Source organism: Oncorhynchus kisutch, unplaced genomic scaffold (assembly GCF_002021735.2).
Source record: "Oncorhynchus kisutch isolate 150728-3 unplaced genomic scaffold, Okis_V2 scaffold930, whole genome shotgun sequence".
Classification (NCBI taxonomy): domain Eukaryota; kingdom Metazoa; phylum Chordata; class Actinopteri; order Salmoniformes; family Salmonidae; genus Oncorhynchus; species Oncorhynchus kisutch.
Genome location: NW_022262875.1, coordinates 43,952 through 65,271, shown reverse-complemented (window position 1 = coordinate 65,271; position 21,320 = coordinate 43,952). Strand labels below are relative to the sequence as shown.

General features: G+C 45.7%; 1 protein-coding gene across 2 annotated transcripts; it reads right to left on the bottom strand.

Moving 5' to 3' along the window:
* Positions 1 to 759: 759 nt before the first annotated feature.
* On the bottom strand, positions 760 to 21,320 carry LOC109887186 (cystathionine beta-synthase-like). 2 transcript variants are annotated; one of them, XM_031817080.1, is made up of 15 exons: positions 21,191 to 21,253; positions 14,670 to 14,969; positions 13,913 to 14,019; positions 13,252 to 13,386; positions 12,772 to 12,851; positions 12,444 to 12,648; positions 11,904 to 11,995; positions 10,937 to 11,062; positions 10,759 to 10,843; positions 10,383 to 10,488; positions 9,660 to 9,737; positions 8,561 to 8,695; positions 8,075 to 8,183; positions 6,417 to 6,501; positions 760 to 5,254 (listed from the first exon to the last, which is right to left on the bottom strand). In XM_031817080.1, the coding sequence occupies exons 2-15, from the start codon at positions 14,960 to 14,962 to the stop codon at positions 5,127 to 5,129; spliced, it is 1,764 nt and encodes a 587-aa protein (XP_031672940.1). In that variant the 5' UTR covers positions 14,963 to 14,969; positions 21,191 to 21,253; the 3' UTR covers positions 760 to 5,126. The 2 variants fall into 2 exon arrangements, with proteins under 2 accessions (XP_031672940.1, XP_031672941.1); XM_031817081.1 differs by lacking the exons at positions 760 to 5,254; positions 6,417 to 6,501 and adding an exon at positions 6,508 to 7,854 and having other exon boundaries at positions 21,191 to 21,320.

Genomic DNA, 21,320 nt, shown 5'->3' with positions numbered 1-21,320 from the left:
CCTAGTGGTAGGGTGGTGTAACTGCTGATACTGTTATTCATATGCACAGCTCGGCTACACATTTTATCACAGAAGGTTCGGTTGTTTAGCTATCGAGAGGAGATGTCCAGAGAATTCGGCCACGCAGCCACTTTGTACATTCAAACAGGTAATGGCTTAGGGTCAACATAATTAGAGTACCATTTATCTTAATCACAATGGAATCTCAAACTACTATTAAAAGCTCATACATTTTCACTATACACATTCTTTTTTTGTTGTTGAATTTGACCCCTTTTTCTCCCCAATTTCGTGGTGTCCAATTGTTTAGTAGCTACTATCTTGTTTTAGTAGCTACTATCTTGTCCCATCGCTACAACTCCTGTACGGGCTCGGGAGAGACGAAGGTTGAAAGTCATGCGTCCTCCGATACACAACCCAACCAAGCCGCACTGCTTCTTAACACAGCGCGCATCCAACCCGGAAGCCAGCCGCACCAATGTGTCGGAGGAAACACCGTGCACATGGCAACCTTGGTTAGCGCGCACTGCGCCCGGCCCGCCACAGGAGTCGCTGGTGCGCGATGAGACAAGGATATCCCTACCGGCCAAGCCCTCCCTAACCCGGACGACGCTAGGGCTAATTGTGCGTCGCCCCACGGACCTCCCGGTCGCGGCCGGTTATGACAGAGCCTGGGCGCGAACCCAGAGTCTCTGGTGGCACAGCTGGCGCTGCACTATACACATTCTACACACAAACAAAATGATTGCATAGCAAATATAAATTCAGAGATGTTTTAACAACTTTATTTTTCATAAGATTATAAAGTGATTTTATAGCACACAAATCCCGATAGGACTTTTTAGTCTGATACATCCAAAGTGAAAAGCATAAACAACCGTACAAATACATTGTTGGCACACCAAATTCTCTCTTTGTATTATACTGGCATATCAATCATTCTATTTCATATGATCTTGTCAAAAAGGCTATTTTGGTAGTTACTAGCCAGACATATTTGTAAAAAATTATATTTTGGTAGTTACTAGCTAGACATGTGTAAAAAATGATATTTTGGTAGTTACTAGCTAGACATATTTGACCATTCCAGAACAAAACCTCAGATTTTTCATCGTTGAAGAGTACGGTACATTTAATATGTTCTACATCTGCATTGCTTGCTCTTTGAGTTAATTGTATAAGGCCTTTGTGACGTCTGCAGATATAAAAAGAGCTTTATAAATACATTAGATTGACTGAAAAAGTCTGCCCTCATTACTGTAAATCACTCTGGATAGGAGCTTCTGCTAAATAACTCCTTACTGTAAATCACTCTGTATAGGAGCATCTGCTAAATAACTCCTTACTGTAAATCACTCTGGATAGGAGCGTCTGCTAAATAACTCCTTACTGTAAATCACTCTGGATAGGAGCATCTGCTAAATAACTCATTACTGTAAATCACTCTGGATAGGAGCGTCTGCTAAATAACTCATTACTGTAAATCACTCTGGATAGGAGCGTCTGCTAAATAACTCATTACTGTAAATCACTCTGGATAGGAGCGTCTGCTAAATAACTCATTACTGTAAATCACTATGGATAGGAGCATCTGCTAAATAACTCATTACTGTAAATCACTCTGGATAGGAGCGTCTGCTAAATAACTCCTTACTGTAAATCACTCTGGATAGGAGCGTCTGCTAAATAACTCCTTACTGTAAATCACTATGGATAGGAGCATCTGCTAAATAACTCATTACTGTAAATCACTATGGATAGGAGCATCTGCTAAATAACTCATTACTGTAAATCACTCTGGATAGGAGCGTCTGCTAAATAACTCCTTACTGTAAATCACTCTGGATAGGAGCGTCTGCTAAATAACTCATTACTGTAAATCACTCTGGATAGGAGCGTCTGCTAAATAACTCCTTACTGTAAATCACTCTGGATAGGAGCGTCTGCTAAATAACTCATTACTGTAAATCACTGTGGATAGGAGCGTCTGCTAAATAACTCATTACTGTAAATCACTCTGGATAGGAGCTTCTGCTAAATAACTCATTACTGTAAATCACTCTGGATAGGAGCATCTGCTAAATAACTCATTACTGTAAATCACTATGGATAGGAGCATCTGCTAAATAACTCCTTACTATAAATCACTCTGGGTAGGAGCGTCTGCTAAATAACTCCTTACTGTAAATCACTCTGGGTAGGAGCGTCTGCTAAATAACTCCTTACTGTAAATCACTCTGGATAGGAGTGTCTACTAAATAACTCATTACTGTAAATCACTCTGGATAGGAGCGTCTGCTAAATAACTCATTACTGTAAATCACTGTGGATAGGAGCTTCTGCTAAATAACTCATTACTGTAAATCACTCTGGATAGGAGCATCTGCTAAATAACTCATTACTGTAAATCACTGTGGATAGGAGCTTCTGCTAAATAACTCATTACTGTAAATCACTCTGGATAGGAGCGTCTGCTAAATAACTTGAATGTAAATCGCGAACATTCTGATGCCCTTGTAGGGTAAGAGCTGTTTGAAAAGACCGCCTGAAATCACAGCCTGTTTTGGTGCGACAGCAGATAAACACAGAAAAAAAACACTTTCCGAAAATTCTGTTTTTCCTGTGTTTAATATCATACAGCTGATGACACTGACCATGTTATTTCCTGATAGTTGCTGGTTGAAAATGCAATCTACACAGGGCCTTCTAATCAGCAGGTTTGTATGGGCGGGAGGTTAGACTTTCCATTGTGACATCATGAGATAAAATTTTTTTTTATAGACCAACAGCAAAATGTTCCATACCTCTCTTCCAACAACAGCTAGTTTTGAGTTTCCCCCTCCCCACTCAGACCACACACAAACTGTCCTAGCTAAAGTCTTGCTTGAGAAATGTCTCTTTGTTAAGAAACTACTTGTTTTAATTGAATACAATCACAGTAAAATAATTATTTGTTACCCAGAAATGATTTGATATCCAGATAAAAACAGATGCATTGAACCTTTAAAAAACACATCAACATACAGGTCTGTTTCCCAAACCTGTTTGTAATTGTGCAGGGTTGTGTCATTATGCATAGCGTTGAAATGTGTTGATTGAGGTTTTCACAATTAAAACAATTTTTTTCTCCAGTAAAGATTGGTTTCACAATTATTGATTCAGTACATGGGATGGGGTACAGTCTGATCAATTAAATACACATTACAAAGCAACATGGCAATTCCCTCTGTAGGCACTGGCTACATTCTATGATCAAGCTCTCAAAATATAGCAAAGATTTAAGACTTTCATATGAATGCATTGCGCTTGCAACGCTAGGGTTGTATTCCCACGGGGGACCAGTTGGGGGGGGACAGTATAAAAATGGGTTGTGGGTTGGATTCCCACGGGGGACCAGTTGGGGGGGACAGTATAAAAATGGGTTGTGGGTTGGATTCCCACGGGGGACCAGTTGGGGGGGGAACAGTATGAAAATGGGTTGTGGGTTGGATTCCCACGGGGGACCAGTTGGGGGGGAACAGTATGAAAATGGGTTGTGGGTTGGATTCCCACGGGGGACCAGTTGGGGGGGAACAGTATGAAAATGGGTTGTGGGTTGGATTCCCACGGGGGACCAGTTGGGGGGGGGGGACAGTATGAAAATGGGTTGTGGGTTGGATTCCCACGGGGGACCAGTTGGGGGGGAACAGTATGAAAATGGGTTGTGCGTTGGATTCCCACGGGGGACCAGTTTGGGGGGGGAACAGTATGAAAATGGGTTGTGCGTTGGATTCCCACGGGGGACCAGTTGGGGGGGGGAACAGTATAAAAATGGGTTGTGGGTTGGATTCCCACGGGGGACCATTTGGGGGGATACAGTATGAAAATGGGTTGTGGGTTGGATTCCCACGGGGGACCAGTTGGGGGGGAACAGTATGAAAATGGGTTGTGCGTTGGATTCCCACGGGGGACCAGTTTGGGGGGGAACAGTATGAAAATGGGTTGTGCGTTGGATTCCCACGGGGGACCAGTTTGGGGGGGGAACAGTATGAAAATGGGTTGTGGGTTGGATTCCCACGGGGGACCAGTTGGGGGGGGGGACAGTATAAAAATGGGTTGTGGGTTGGATTCCCACGGGGGACCAGTTGGGGGGGAACAGTATGAAAATGGGTTGTGGGTTGGATTCCCACGGGGGACCAGTTGGGGGGGGGGGGGGGCAGTATAAAAATGGGTTATGGGTTGGATTCCCACGGGGGACCAGTTGGGGGGGAACAGTATGAAAATGGGTTGTGGGTTGGATTCCCACGGGGGACCAGTTGGGGGGGGAACAGTATGAAAATGGGTTGTGGGTTGGATTCCCACGGGGGACCAGTTGGGGGGGGGGGGCAGTATAAAAATGGGTTGTGGGTTGGATTCCCACGGGGGACCAGTTGGGGGGGAACAGTATGAAAATGGGTTGTGGGTTGGATTCCCACGGGGGACCAGTTGGGGGGGGGGGGGGGGGGGGGGCAGTATAAAAATGGGTTGTGGGTTGGATTCCCACGGGGGACCAGTTGGGGGGGAACAGTATGAAAATGGGTTGTGGGTTGGATTCCCACGGGGGACCAGTTGGGGGGGGAACAGTATGAAAATGGGTTGTGGGTTGGATTCCCACGGGGGACCAGTTGGGGGGGGGGGGCAGTATAAAAATGGGTTGTGGGTTGGATTCCCACGGGGGACCAGTTGGGGGGGGGGGAACAGTATGAAAATGGGTTGTGGGTTGGATTCCCACGGGGGACCAGTTGGGGGGGGGGAACAGTATGAAAATGGGTTGTGGGTTGGATTCCCACGGGGGACCAGTTGGGGGGGAACAGTATGAAAATGGGTTGGATTCCCACGGGGGACCAGTTGGGGGGGAACAGTATGTCCTCACTATCTGTAGGTCGCTCTAGATAAGAGCATCTGCTAAATGACTCACATGTCATGAGAAAGCAGCAACAACAGTTTGTCCACCAATCAAGTTCATACGACCTCATTCTTTATATTGTCGTTAATATCACAGTGTGTTTGTGTATGGCTGTGAGCTGTAGGTGTAATTAACGTGTTCCATGTGTGTGTGTACACGAGGTGTTTGTGCGCACATGACCCCAGCCGTCACGGGGACACGGTCACAGGTCACTGCACTCAGAGAAGGACCTCTCCCTCTTCTCCCTGGCCGTGACGAAGTTGAGCAGGTCGATGGCCGTTACCACACCAAACACCATCTGCTTCAGGCTGGGGGAGCCGTCCGTCAAGTCTGAGAGTAGGAGAGGGAAGGATAGAGAGGGTGGCATTAGCTCCCTCTTACAGCCATCATTGGACGAGGGGAGGGTGGGGTTATGGTTGGTTACAGGCCCAAATCAATGTTGGGACCAAACAACGGAGGACTTTGAGACTGGCACATACAGTGCAATTGTAAAGTACTCAGACCCCTTGACTTGTCCCACATTTTGTTACGTTACAACTCTAAAATGTATTAAATAGTTTTATCCCACCATCAATCTACACACAATACCCCCTAATGACATCACAATACCCCCTAATGACATCACAATACCCCCTAATGACATCACAATACCCCCTAATGACAAAGCAAAAACAGTGTTTTTAGAAATGTTCGCTAAGAAAGTTTATTCTTTTAAATGACATTTGCATAAATATTCAGACCCTTTACTCAGTACTTTGTTGAAGCACCTTTGGCAGTGATTACAGCCTTGAGTCTTCTTGGGTATGAGGCTACAAGCTTGGCACACCTGTATTTGGGGTGTTTCTCCCATTCTTCTCTACAGATCCTCTCAAGCTCTGTCAGGTTAGATGGGGAGCATCGCTGCACAGCTATTTTCAGGTTTCTCCAGAGATGTTCAATCTCTACAGACAAGTCCTTCGACCTCATGGCTTGGTTTTTGCTCTGACGTGCACTGTCAAGTCTGGGACCTTACGTAGAGACAGGTGTGTGTCATTCCAAATCCTGTGGACTCCAATCAAGTTGTAGAACATCTCAAGGATGATTCAATGGAAACAGCAAGGACCTGAGCTCAATTTCGAGTCTCATAGCAAAAATTCTGAATACTTATGCAAATAAGGTCTTTTTTTGTTTGTTATAAATGTGCAAAAATTTCTTGAAACCAGTTTTCAGTTTGTCATTATGAGATAGTGTGTAGATTGACGAGACTTCTTATTTATTTAATCCATTTTAGAATAAGGTTGTAACGTAACAAAATGTGGAAAAAGTCAAGAGGTCTGAATACTTTCCAAATGCACTGTATACCAGTCACATGCACACAGCAGACATTAAACCAGACTGGTTTAAATGGGTTCAGACCACCTTACCACCTTGTTACTGCCCTCAGAAAAGGTCAACGAACCTTCACTCCTCTTATCGCAACATGTTCACCATTATAGCAGGCAGAAAGACTTACATTGGATCTGTTCGTGTACCACCAGGGCAAAGTGGTCCGTCTCCAGGATACGAGAGAGCTTCCCCAGGTTATCAGTCAGACGGATCTGAGAATAGGATGAGACGTGAGGTTATCAGTCAGACGGATCTGAGAATAGGATGAGACGTGAGGTTATCAGTCAGACGGATCTGAGAATAGGATGAGACGTGAGGTTATCAGTCAGACGGATCTGAGAATAGGATGAGACGTGAGGTTATCAGTCAGACGGATCTGAGAATAGGATGAGACGTGAGGTTATCAGTCAGACGGATCTGAGAATAGGATGAGACGTGAGGTTATCAGTCAGACGGATCTGAGAATAGGATGAGACGTGAGGTTATCAGTCAGACGGATCTGAGAATAGGATGAGACGTGAGGTTATCAGTCAGACGGATCTGAGAATAGGATGAGACGTGAGGTTATCAGTCAGACGGATCTGAGAATAGGATGAGAGGTGAGGTTATCAGTCAGACGGATCTGAGAATAGGATGAGACGTGAGGTTATCAGTCAGACGGATCTGAGAATAGGATGAGACGTGAGGTTATCAGTCAGACGGATCTGAGAATAGGATGAGACGTGAGGTTATCAGTCAGACGGATCTGAGAATAGGATGAGACGTGAGGTTATCAGTCAGACGGATCTGAGAATAGGATGAGACGTGAGGTTATCAGTCAGACGGATCTGAGAATAGGATGAGACGTGAGGTTATCAGTCAGACGGATCTGAGAATAGGATGAGACGTGAGGTTATCAGTCAGACGGATCTGAGAATAGGATGAGACGTGAGGTTATCAGTCAGACGGATCTGAGAATAGGATGAGACGTGAGGTTATCAGTCAGACGGATCTGAGAATAGGATGAGACGTGAGGTTATCAGTCAGACGGATCTGAGAATAGGATGAGACGTGAGGTTATCAGTCAGACGGATCTGAGAATAGGATGAGACGTGAGGTTATCAGTCAGACGGATCTGAGAATAGGATGAGACGTGAGGTTATCAGTCAGACGGATCTGAGAATAGGATGAGACGTGAGGTTATCAGTCAGACGGATCTGAGAATAGGATGAGACGTGAGGTTATCAGTCAGACGGATCTGAGAATAGGATGAGACGTGAGGTTATCAGTCAGACGGATCTGAGAATAGGATGAGACGTGAGGTTATCAGTCAGACGGATCTGAGAATAGGATGAGACGTGAGGTTATCAGTCAGACGGATCTGAGAATAGGATGAGACGTGAGGTTATCAGTCAGACGGATCTGAGAATAGGATGAGACGTGAGGTTATCAGTCAGACGGATCTGAGAATAGGATGAGACGTGAGGTTATCAGTCAGACGGATCTGAGAATAGGATGAGACGTGAGGTTATCAGTCAGACGGATCTGAGAATAGGATGAGACGTGAGGTTATCAGTCAGACGGATCTGAGAATAGGATGAGACGTGAGGTTATCAGTCAGACGTAAAATAAGAGAGGACCGTTTCATCATATAAACAAACATGGGTGATTTCAGTGTGTGTGAGACCTATTTGCACTACTTACAGAAAAAGTGTGTGTGTGTGTGTGTGTGTGTGTGTGTGTGTGTGTGTGTGTGTGTGTGTGTGTGTGTGTGTGTGTGTGTGTGTGTGTGTGTGAGAGACTGACCTGTTTGAACTGGGTGTAGATCACCTTGTTGACTGGGTCTGAGGGTTTGATCTTCCCAGCCAGCACAGAGGCTAGCATGTTCCCCAAAGTAACCATTCCTAGGACCAGCCTACACACACACAGTTATTTTAGCAGCAGAACAACACTAACCCATGGATAATGTCACCAGAACAGTTGAATGACTTGAATCAGATGGTCAGTGTCCACAGGTGAAACATGGGTTAACAACATTTACAAATCAACAATACTAATGAATTGAATTCCAGGGTTATTTCAATGGAAGATATCTTCAGATTCTCTACAATCATTTAATTTCTTCACCATGAACTAGTAAGCGACACAAAGATAATGGATATGTGCAAAATGGCACCCTATTCCCTACATGGTCAACATTAGTGCCCTATGAAGGGAATAGGGAGCCATTTGGGAAACAGCCTCTGGTTAATGAAAGAGGCAGGAGATGAGACAGTGGAGGAGGACACCCACCCAGCCTCGTCCACTACAGGGGCCTGGTCAAAGCCGTTCTCCTTCAGGATCTTGATGGTCTTCTGACAGCTGACCGTGGGCAGGACGGTCAGAGGGGCAGAGAGGTTCAACCCCTGCAGCTTCAGGTTCCACCACCTGGGGAGGGAGAGAGAGAGAAAGAGAGAGAAAGAGAGAGAAAGAGAGAAATAGACAACCAATTAAATAAATAAAAACAAAAGACAACCTTTAAAAAGGCATAATATACAGAAATCACCTCACAATTGCCTGGTTGCTAAAATTCTACAATTTACACCTGATATCAGTTTGTGACAAAACAAGCAATGTGCAAAATCATTGTACCATCTAAACCGCTGTGAAACATATTTTCAATTAACAAAATATATAGTATTTAACTGTTTAAACCTGGTGTACCAAACCGAAAGTAAAAAGACGCAAAACTACACTTAAGGACAGGAAGCACAGAAATAGCACAGATCTACTACTTCTTAGACTTGCTTCCAATTTGAATGACAGATCTATAACTCACATTTCTATGTGAGTTTGGTCAGGTCGCCCATAGAGCTACATATTGCACCTTTAAGAGAAAACTACAAACAAATAGACAATGAAGCACTAGATGAAGACATGCTCAGAGGGTTTATTCAGAGACACAGACCCACCAGGGTTTATTCAGAGACACAGACCCACCAGGGTTTATTCAGAGACACAGACCCACCAGGGCTTATTCAGAGACACAGACCCACCAGAGTTTATTCAGAGACACAGACCCACCAGGTTTTATTCAGAGACACAGACCCACCAGGGCTTATTCAGAGACACAGACCCACCAGGGCTTATTCAGAGACACAGACCCACCAGGGCTTATTCAGAGACACAGACCCACCAGGGCTTATTCAGAGACACAGACCCACCAGGGCTTATTCAGAGACACAGACCCACCAGGGCTTATTCAGAGACACAGACCCACCAGGGCTTATTCAGAGACACAGACCCACCAGGGCTTATTCAGAGACACAGACCCACCAGGGCTTATTCAGAGACACAGACCCACCAGGGCTTATTCAGAGACACAGACCCAGCGGGGTTTGTTCAGACCTACCAGGGTTTGTTTACCATGATGTCTGACTCCTTCAGGAAGCCTTTCTGGAACATCCACTTGTCACTCAGGAACTTGGTCCTGAAAAAAAGAGAAGAGTTGTTGTTGGTTACTTCATCCTCTAGGAACAGCTGTTAAAGGTTCAGATTAAATAGAAGGGTTGTTGGTTACTTCATCCACTAGGAACAGCTGTTAAAGGTTCAGATTAAAGAGAAGGGTTGTTGGTTACTTCATCCACTAGGAACAGCTGTTAAAGGTTCAGATTAAAGAGAAGGGTTGTTGGTTACTTCATCCACTAGGAACAGCTGTTAAAGGTTCAGATTAAAGAGAAGGGTTGTTGGTTACTTCATCCACTAGGAACAGCTGTTAAAGGTTCAGATTAAAGAGAAGGGTTGTTGGTTACTTCATCCACTAGGAACAGCTGTTAAAGGTTCAGATTAAAGAGAAGGGTTGTTGGTTACTTCATCCACTAGGAACAGCTGTTAAAGGTTCAGATTAAAAGAGAAGGGTTGTTAGTTACTTCATCCACTAGGAACAGCTGTTAAAGGTTCAGATTAAAGAGAGGATCATGAATCAGTGATTCCCACGAGGCAACAGCTGCAATATTCAGACATGGCCACAAGGGCCCAGGCTAAGCTAAACGCTGACAGATCATTAGATTCACTATAGGACTACAGTATATTATAGTCATAATATAACAGTATATTCTAGACCCTGGTTCCTCACATGTAGTTGCGGATGGAGTCTGGCAGGATGACCACACACCGCTGGCCCTCCTTCAGGTCCTTGGCCACCCTCACCGCTGCTGCCATGGCCGTGCCCGAGCTGCCACCTGGCACAGGGGACAAGAGACGGGCACACTGGTTGGCATGATGACCCGTAGCCAGGTCAACCCACAAATCAGAACATGACATAGGTGGCGTTCCAGGTGGTCTTTATTGAAGTGGGAATGTGCAGATATTCCAGTCCCTGGAGAAGTACTGAATGTCTCAGGAACCGCCTTCATTTGATGTGCAATACGGATGACCTGCAACACGGCCACAGAGTCCTCACTGGTGACAGTGAGATGAATGACAGAGAAACAGAACGGTGACAAACGTACCACACAGCAAGCCCTCGTCTCTGACCAGCATACGGGACATGTTGAAGGACTCCTCATCGTTGGACTTGTACCAGCTATCCACCACCTACAGGTAGACACACCCTGGTGAGGTAGTGTGTGTGTGTGTTTAAGTGTGTGTGTGTGTGTGTGTGTGTGTGTGTGTGTCCAGCTGACTCACTGATCTGTCCAGTACAGTGGGGATGAAGTCGTATCCGATGCCCTCCACCTCGTACTGGGTCTTGTCTGTCCTGTTCAGCTCCTCTGGTTCTGCCAGGATGGAGCCTTCAGGGTCCACACCGATGATCTGACCACACACACAGACAGAACCATACCAAACAGAACCACACCACACCAGACAGAACCACACCAGACCAGACAGAACCACATCAGACCAGACAGAACCACACCAGACCACACAGAACCACACCAAATCACACAAGATCAGACAGAACCACACCAGACAGAACCACACCAGACCAGACAGAACCACACCGAATCACACAAGATCAGACAGAACCACACCAGACAAGACCACGCAGAACCACACCAGACAGAACCCCACCACACAGAACCACACCAGACCAGACAGAACCACATCAGACCAGACAGAACCACATCAGACCAGACAGAACCACACCAAATCACACAAGATCAGACAGAACCACACCAGACCAGACAGAACCACACCGAATCACACAAGATCAGACAGAACCACACCAGACCAGACAGAAACACACCAGACAAGACCACGCAGAACCACACCAGACAGAACCCCACCACACAGAACCACACCAGACCAGACAGAACCACATCAGACCAGACAGAACCACACCAGACCACACAGAACCACACCAAATCACACAAGATCAGACAGAACCCCACCAGACAGAACCACACCAGACAGATCCCCACACCACGTCAGACACAAGTTAACACCCAGTAAGGACGGCCATAGCCTGTGATCAGAACCGTTTCTATTCCGTCATGTTGAAGTAGTGAATGTGAAGATCCAAGTTGAGACTGATTCTATTTGTATGGATCTTTCCATACTCGAATAGCAATTTCAATTGAACTGTCCCCAACCCTAGTCAGAAGCCACCTGGGGATGGGAATTGATTCCAGGTGGACACCCAGAGTTCACTCACCTGGATGTTTGGGCACCTCTCCTTCAGTTTGCGGGCAATGCCAGTGATGGTGCCGCCTGTGCCAGCGCCTGCCACCAGCATGTCCACTTTCCCTGCCAGGTCACAGACGTGGAGGGTGTCAGGTTAGCTCATACAGATGGTTTCAGATCATGAACAGTGACTCTATGAGGGCTACAAGCCCACACAACTGCTCAGACAATGCTTTGCTGTTGACCAAAACCACTAGTTGTACCTTATTCAGACACACTTGTATAACAGCGATTCTCAGCTAGTGGATGATGACGAGGTTTTGAATGGGTAGCAGGTGTCTGAGTAATAAAAATAAAAAAGTGTTTTTTAAATATATTTTTTATTACTTATTCTGTGAAAAAAATCCTCCAGTCTGAACCTAAACCAGGTAGAAAGTGTATAGAAATTATGAATTTACATTTCTAAATAACTTAATCTCTGAACAAATTTTCTTCAATCACAGTATTTTAAGAGAAAGAGAGAATGCCAGCAAGACAAGAGAGGAGGGAGCCGAGAGGAAGTCTGTCTCACCATCACACTGCTCCAGTATCTCCTCTGCTGTGGTGTCATAGTGGGCCAGGGGGTTACTAGGGTTACGGTACTGGTCCAGGATGTGAGAGTTGGGGATCTCGTTCTTCAGACGCCAAGCCACGCCCACGTGAGACTCTGGCGAATCGAAACGAGCGTTGGTGGGAGTACGGACGATCTCTGCGCCCAGGGCTCTCAAAACATCCACCTGGGTGCATGCAGACACACACAGGCAGCGTTTTCATGACCACTTGTGCAGACTTCACAATCAAATAGGTCCTGTGAAAGTCCCAGAGGGGAGATTGATGAGGCAGACGTACAGCAGTCTTACCTTCTCCATGCTCATCTTCTCAGGCATGACAATGATACAGCGGTAACCCTTCACAGCTGCAGCCAGAGCCAGACCGATACCTGTCACACACACACAGGGACACACACACACAGGGACACACACACAGGGACACACACACAGGGACACACACAGGGACACACACACACACAGGGACACACACACACAACACACACAGGGACACACACACACACACACAGGGACACACACACACACACACACAGGGACACACACACAGGGACACACACACACACACAGGGACACACACACAGGGACACACACACACACAGGGACACACACACACAGGGACACACACACACAGGGACACACACACACAGGGACACACACACACACACACACACAGGGACACACACACAGGGACACACACACACACACACACTTCAGTGAATCTACCACTAGTGAGACACATTCCTATTCATTTACTGAGACACACACAGTTACCTGTATTGCCTGAGGTGGGTTCTATGATGGTGTCTCCTGGTTTCAGATGTCCTGCCCTCTCTGCATCCTCCACCATACGCAGACTGATCCTATCCTTCACACTGCCGCCCGCGTTGAAGTACTCACACTTGGCCACTGCACAGAGACAAAACAGAACGGTACACACTGGATCACACACACAGATTCAAATGTTTTTAATTCTGAATTAAAATAGCACCTTGTCTGAAAACATCTGATAATGTAACCAGACCTGGGTCAAACATGTTCATCTCATTTAGTTTAGAGTTTGCACTTTTGTAGCTATTTTTTTGTACACTATGTCTGCCTCAACAGAAAGAGACATGGAGGGAAGACAGCCTTGAATACTGTCTGAACAGTATTCTCAGGACTATGTCTGCCTCAACAGAAAGAGACATGGAGGGAAGACAGCCTTGAATACGGTCTGAACAGTATTCTCAGGACTATGTCTGACTGGCAGATAATGCAAGGTTCTGGGATAGGTTTTATCATGGAGGCACGAATACATTGGTAACTCTCTGTGAGAAAAGTTCACAAACAAGGCTGAAACATTGAGTGGGAAACATTTGCACCCATGTAGCAAGTTAAGGTTCAACCATTCATCTCAAAAGGGTTCTGAGAAAAGACTCCCTGATAAACTCACAGACTTCACACTTGAGGCCGAAGGTCTTGGGGATCTTGTTCATGCGCACCAGCGGGGTGTCACCGATCCTCCGGAGGATGTTGGTGAGGATTTTAGGAGCTTTGGTCCTGGAAGAGGGGAGTTATGATGTCATTGACTTACTTACTGTTGAGGGTTACCAGTCTTACTTACTGTTGAGGGTTATACCAGTCTTACCGTTGAGGGTCACCAGTCTTACCGTTGAGGGTCACCAGTCTTACCGTTGAGGGTCACCAGTCTTACCGTTGAGGGTCACCAGTCTTACCGTTGAGGGTCACCAGTCTTACCGTTGAGGGTCACCAGTCTTACCGTTGAGGGTCACCAGTCTTACCGTTGAGGGTCACCAGTCTTACCGTTGAGGGTCACCAGTCTTACCGTTGAGGGTCACCAGTCTTACCGTTGAGGGTCACCAGTCTTACCGTTGAGGGTCACCAGTCTTACCGTTGAGGGTCACCAGTCTTACCGTTGAGGGTCACCAGTCTTACTGTTGAGGGTCACCAGTCTTACTGTTGAGGGTCACCAGTCTTACTGTTGAGGGTTACCAGTCTTACTGTTGAGGGTTACCAGTCTTACTGTTCAGGGTTACCAGTCTTACTGTTCAGGGTTAGTAGTCTTACTGTTCAGGGTTACCAGTCTTACTGTTCAGGGTCACCAGTCTTACTGTTGAGGGTCACCAGTCTTACTGTTGAGGGTCACCAGTCTTACTGTTGAGGGTTACGGTTAGGGTGACCAGTCTTACTGTTGAGGATGGGTGTGGGGGGAGTCGGCGTGGTTGCCCCCCAGTCTCCAGGTGCACCGGCTGGGAAGGTCGGGACGGATCCACTTCCTCTCCCCCACCGCCTGGATGGTTCCAGTCACGTCCACCTCTAGCTTGTCTCTGACGCCCCCCTTGGTTGGGAGTTGTAACAGCCCTTCCTGGACCTTGGAGGATCCGTTGGCGTCCCCATTGCCGTTGGTGACGCGTAGCCTGGCAGCGTGCGGGCACACAGGGCCCAGGACGCTGCTGTCTTTAAGGGAGGGGACCGCAGGCATGTCTCACCTAGGAAGTTAAATGGCACATGGGCTAGTAAATGGCACGTAGCCTCTGTCCTGCTCATAAGCACAGATCTAGGATCATATTCCCCTTACCCCAGTCCTAATTGTAACCGTTAGCTGGACAATAAGTGATCTGACCCTGTATCAGTGGTTTGGGGCTACTTAAGAGTCTGAGGGACAGGAGCAGCAGAAGGCCACTCTTCAGAATATTTGAGGGAATCGAGGAGCTGCTGCTGTTGTCTGTCTCATACTATACACACTGCTGGACAGACTGACGACTTCAAACTAATTACAGTCAGGAAGACATTAAGAACATTCCTGACAAAAATGACACAAAAAATGTTAAATGTTTGACCCCAAGAGGCCTAGTGAGGTGCATATTAACCTGCACACCTGACACCACCATGCCATGCTGTACATCCCTCTGAAGAGTGGTACTGGGAGCCCCACAGTTCAGTTACAAATGACTCAGGCAGACGCACTACCTCAACACATTTGATGTTTAAGTCAGTGAACATCCTCAGGTCAGTGAAAAAAACAATCACTTAAAATATGCGAAAGGCCAAATGCGAGATTGGCTCCTATACCGGAGTTGCTAGACTTGCACTACAATTGAAAGAATTGACCCCTGTTCAGAAGGGCTAATCATTAATGGAGATAATTGTGTGTGTCCAGCTATTTTGTATTGCCTAAAGACCCAGGGTTATAGAAGACAATGTCCTGTCCCTAACATATTAACAAGACAACATACTGTCCCTAACGTCTTAACAAGACAACATACTGTCCCTAACATATTAACAAGACAACATACTGTCCCTAACGTCTTAACAAGACAACATACTGTCCCTAACATATCAACAAGACAACATACTGTCCCTAACATATTAACAAGACAACATACTGTCCCTAACATATTAACAAGACAACATACTGTCCCTAACATATCAACAAGACAACATACTGTCCCTAACAAGACAACATACTGTCCCTAACGTATCAACAAGACAACATACTGTCCCTAACATATTAACAAGACAACATACTGCCCCTAACGTATCAACAAGACAACATACTGTCCCTAACGTATCAACAAGACAACATACTGTCCCTAACATATTAACAAGACAACATCCTGTCCCTAACGTATCAACAAGACAACATCCTGTCCCTAACGTATCAACAAGACAACGTCCTGTCCCTAACATATTAACAAGACAACATCCTGTCCCTAACATATTAACAAGACAACATACTGTCCCTAACGTCTTAAGACAACATACTGTCCCTAACATATTAACAAGACAACATCCTGTCCCTAACGTATCAACAAGACAACATCCTGTCCCTAACATATTAACAAGACAACATACTGTCCCTAACATATCAACAAGACAACATACTGTCCCTAACATATTAACAAGACAACATCCTGTCCCTAACGTATCAACAGGACAACATCCTGTCCCTAACATATTAACAAGACAACATACTGTCCCTAACGTATTAACAAGACAACATACTGTCCCTAACGTATCAACAAGACAACATACTGTCCCTAACATATTAACAAGACAACGTACTGTCCCTAACGTATTAACAAGACAACATACTGTCCCTAACATATTAACAAGACAACATACTGTCCCTGGAAGGACATTGACCTCATCCCGTCAGTTGAGGATGCCTGGTCATTCTTTAAAACTAACTTCCTCACCATTTTAGATAAGCATGCTCCGTTCAAAAAAATGCAGAACTAAGAACAGATACAGCCCTTGGTTCACTCCAGACCTGACTGCCCTCGACCAGCACAAAAATATCCTGTGGCGGACTGCAATAGCATCGAATAGTCCCCGCGATATGCAACTGTTCAGGGAAGTCAGGAACCAATACACGCAGTCAGTAAAGCTAAGGCCAGCTACTTCAGGCAGAAGTTTGCATCCTGTAGCTCCAACTCCAAAAAGTTCTGGGACACTGTGAAGTCCATGGAGAACAAGAGCACCTCCTCCCAGCTGCCCACTGCACTGAGGCTAGGTAACACGGTCACCACCGATAAATCCATGATTATCGAAAACTTCAACAAGCATTTCTCAACAGCTGGCCATGCCTTCCGCCTGGCTACTCCAACCTCAGCCAACAGCTCCGCCCCCCCCGCAGCTACTCGCCCAAGCCTCTCCAGGTTCTCCTTTACCCAAATCCAGATAGCAGATGTTCTGAAAGAGCTGCAAAACCTGGACCCATACAAATCAGCTGGGCTTGACAATCTGGACCCTCTATTTCTGAAACTATCCGCCGCCATTGTCGCAACCCCTATTACCAGCCTGTTCAACCTCTCTTTCATATCGTCTGAGATCCCCAAGGATTGGAAAGCTGCCGCAGTCATCCCCCTCTTCAAAGGGGGAGACACCCTGGACCCAAACTGTTACAGGCCTATATCCATCCTGCCCTGCCTATCTAAGGTCTTCGAAAGCCAAGTCAACAAACAGGTCACTGACCATCTCGAATCCCACCGTACCTTCTCCGCTGTGCAATTGGGTTTCCGAGCCGGTCACGGGTGCACCTCAGCCACGCTCAAGGTACTAAACGATATCATAACCGCCATCGATAAAAGACAGTACTGTGCAGCCGTCTTCATCGACCTTGCCAAGGCTTTCGACTCTGTCAATCACCATATTCTTATCGGCAGACTCAGTAGCCTCGGTTTTTCGGATGACTGCCTTGCCTGGTTCACCAATTACTTTGCAGACAGAGTTCAGTGTGTCAAATCGGAGGGCATGCTGTCCGGTCCTCTGGCAGTCTCTATGGGGGTGCCACAGGGTTCAATCCTCAGGCCTACTCTTTTCTCTGTATATATCAATGATGTTGCTCTTGCTGTGGGCGATTCCCTGATCCACCTCTACACAGACGATACCATTCTATATACTTCCGGCCCGTCCTTGCACACTGTGCTATCTAACCTCCAAACGAGCTTCAATGCCATACAACACTCCTTCCGTGGCCTCCAACTGCTCTTAAACGCTAGTAAAACCAAATGCATGCTTTTCAACCGTTCGCTGCCTGCACCCGCACGCCTGACCAGCATCACCACCCTGGATGGTTCCGACCTTGAATATGTGGACATCTATAAGTACCTAGGTGTCTGGCTAGACTGTAAACTCTCCTTCCAGACTCATATCAAACATCTCCAATCGAAAATCAAATCAAGAATCGGCTTTCTATTCCGCAACAAAGCCTCCTTCACTCACGCCGCCAAACTTACCTTAGTAAAACTGACTATCCTACCGATCCTCGACTTCGGCGATGTCATCTACAAAATTGCTTCCAACACTCTACTCAGCAAACTGGATGCAGTTTATCACAGTGCCATCCGTTTTGTCACTAAAGCACCTTATACCACCCACCACTGCGACTTGTATGCTCTAGTCGGCTGGCCCTCGCTACATATTCGTCGCCAGACCTACTGGCTCCAGGTCATCTACAAGTCCATGCTAGGTAAAGCTCCGCCTTATCTCAGTTCACTGGTCACGATGGCAACACCCATCCGTAGCACGCGCTCCAGCAGGTGTATCTCACTGATCATCCCTAAAGCCAACACCTCATTTGGCCGCCTTTCGTTCCAGTTCTCTGCTGCCTGTGACTGGAACGAATTGCAAAAAAAATAAAAAATTGCTGAAGTTGGAGACTTTTATCTCCCTCACCAACTTCAAACATCTGCTGTCTGAGCAGTTAACCGATCGCTGCAGCTGTACATAGTCTATCGGTAAATAGCCCACCCATTTTCACCTACCTCATCCCCATACTGTTTTTTATTTATTTACTTTTCTACACACCAATATCGCTACCTGTACATGACCATCTGATCATTTATCACTCCAGTGTTAATCTGCAACATTTTAATTATTCACCTACCTCCTCATGCCTTTTGCACACAATGTATATAGACTCCCCTTTTTTTGCTCTACTGTGTTATTGACTTGTTAATTGTTTACTCCATGTGTAACTCTGTTGTCTGTTCACACTGCTATGCTTTATCTTGGCCAGGTCGCAGTTGCAAATGAGAACTTGTTCTCAACTAGCCTACCTGGTTAAATAAAGGTGTTCTCAACTAGCCTACCTGGTTAAATAAAGGTGTTCTCAACTAGCCTACCTGGTTAAATAAAGGTGTTCTCAACTAGCCTACCTGGTTAAATAAAGGTGAAATATTTTTATTTAATTTTTTTAAACAAGACAACATACTGTCCCTAATGTATCAACAAGACAACATACTGTCCCTAACGTATCAACAAGACAACATCCTGTCCCTAAGGCATTAAAATGGTACTAATTCTTTGGATTCCCAGACAGAGTTCAGTCTGTTGTGTTGCTCCTGTCTAATACTAATAGGCTGTGTACACTTCCAAGCAGCTGTTCAAATGGACCTCTTTCTGAACTGCACTGAAGACACAAACCTCGCCTGAGTGGCTTGACACCAAATGACCAGCACACAATAAACCCACCAGAGAGCATTGTGTCCTTAGGAAAACAACGTACGGTTGGAGACAGAGAGAGACCAAAGGAAACGTTCCCTCCTGAGCCAGCGCATTTCTTAATGGGACTACTACTGCTGGTCATGCTACAGCTGTTACAGGGTCTGTCTAACTACTGCTATGGCAGATATGGGAGCAGAGGTTTGAGTGTTCCTTGGGTGAGTTCATTTGCAATCTGATCCCCGTTGCAGACAGGTTCACTGAGTGGCAATGAGGCTGAGTTGAGGCTGAAATGTTCAGCGGGTTGTGTTACCTCACAGCTGGCCTTGCATGTGTAACCAAACCAGTTGAGCAGACACCCTCCAGACCCAACCCACCGGTTGTAACAGTTACTACATGAGATAAACTGCCTTTGGAGCTTCTCTCAACAGATATTCTCAATACCTTCTACCACAAAGTATGTTATTTTTAAAAATCTCTTTCAGAATTCCCAAAAGTGGAATTAAACGATAGTGTGCGATGATATAGAGCCTGGCTAAAAACAAGGGTAAATAACAAAAAGGACAGGATTTACAACCATATAATAATACATATAACTGCCCTACCAAGACAGTGTCCAATAACGCCTGTCATAACTATTCAGAGCCATGAAGGCCATAGCGGCAGGTAGCCTAGCGGTTAGAGCGTTGGCCTAGTAAACGTAAAGGTTGTAAAAATCGAATCCCCGAGCTGGTGAACATCTGTCGTTCTGCCCCTGAACAAGGCAGTTAACCCACTGTTCCTAGGCCGCAATTGATAATAAGAATTCGTTCTTATTAACGGATTTGCTTCGTTAAATAAAGGTCAAATAAAATAGCGGATTAAACACCATGGTGAAGGAAGTTTCTGACGACTCTGTGGAATCGAGCTCTGACTAGATTGGCTCTGCCTCTGAATAGTTATGACAGGCAATGCCTTTTTAGGGCCATACTAGAAACATATAGTCATGGCACAAGAGTGCACTCATCTATGGCAAATTGTGGTGGGCAAAATGAACTAATGGTGCAGCTCAAATTCATTACCTGCAGCCCTCTGTCACCAGAACAGAAATAGACAACAAATGTGATGGAGGATTCACAGGTATACATTATAACTTCATTTCTCAACACAAAGCGATCTTGTATTCAGGTAACTGATGATAGACAGTAGGACCCAGAAATAGTCCCATATGGTGGGTCAAAGGCAGATGTTTGTGTGTGCCTTTTTGCTAACCCAAACCAGTTTCCTAAATGTACCATCATTTTCCTTTTTATTTCACCTTTATTTAACCAGGTAGGCTAGTTGAAAACAAGTTCTCATTTACAACTGCGACCTGACCAAGATAAAGCAAAGCCGTGCGACACAAACAACAGTTACACATGGAATAAACAAGCGTAGTCAAAAACACAATAACTCCTAACCTACTGTACTACGAAAAATCTAATCGGACGCTAATTTAACAAACGTTGGAACCCTTCTAGCCATGACCCCATATGGTCGGGGGTTTATGGACTCCGGAAATAAACCATGTGCTTGTTTAAAACACGAACGGTCATTGTTGTACCCACCTCTTACTATTATTTTGATTGCCATGACTCAGTAGGTAGGTACAGCATAATTATACAACTTTACAAGGACACATAACCTTATTTCGATGAATGGAACATGGCAGCATAAAATAAATGTGCATTAAAAAAAGTTGCACTCACATCTTCATGCAAGTGGTCGATCAGTTTCAACTTACCTATGTATCTGATGGTCTAGGAATCTGGAGAGGTAAAGAATCTTCCTCCGGTGATAGAAAGAGACTTACAACAGTTGGATAATAAAGATGACTATCAGCGCGAGGAGGTTAGCCAATCGTTGGGGAAGAA

Bases quoted from the DNA above. Each gene is read 5' to 3' on its own strand.
- LOC109887186 (XM_031817080.1), bottom strand. From the start codon at position 14,962: ATGCCTGCGGTCCCCTCCCTTAAAGACAGCAGCGTCCTGGGCCCTGTG. The intron at 12,852-13,251 runs GTAACTGTGTGT...TGTGTGTGACAG, and splicing joins ACCCACCTCAGGCAATACAG to GTATCGGTCTGGCTCTGGCT. The intron at 8,184-8,560 runs GTGGGTGTCCTC...GTGTGTGTGTAG, and splicing joins CCTGTAGTGGACGAGGCTGG to GCTGGTCCTAGGAATGGTTA.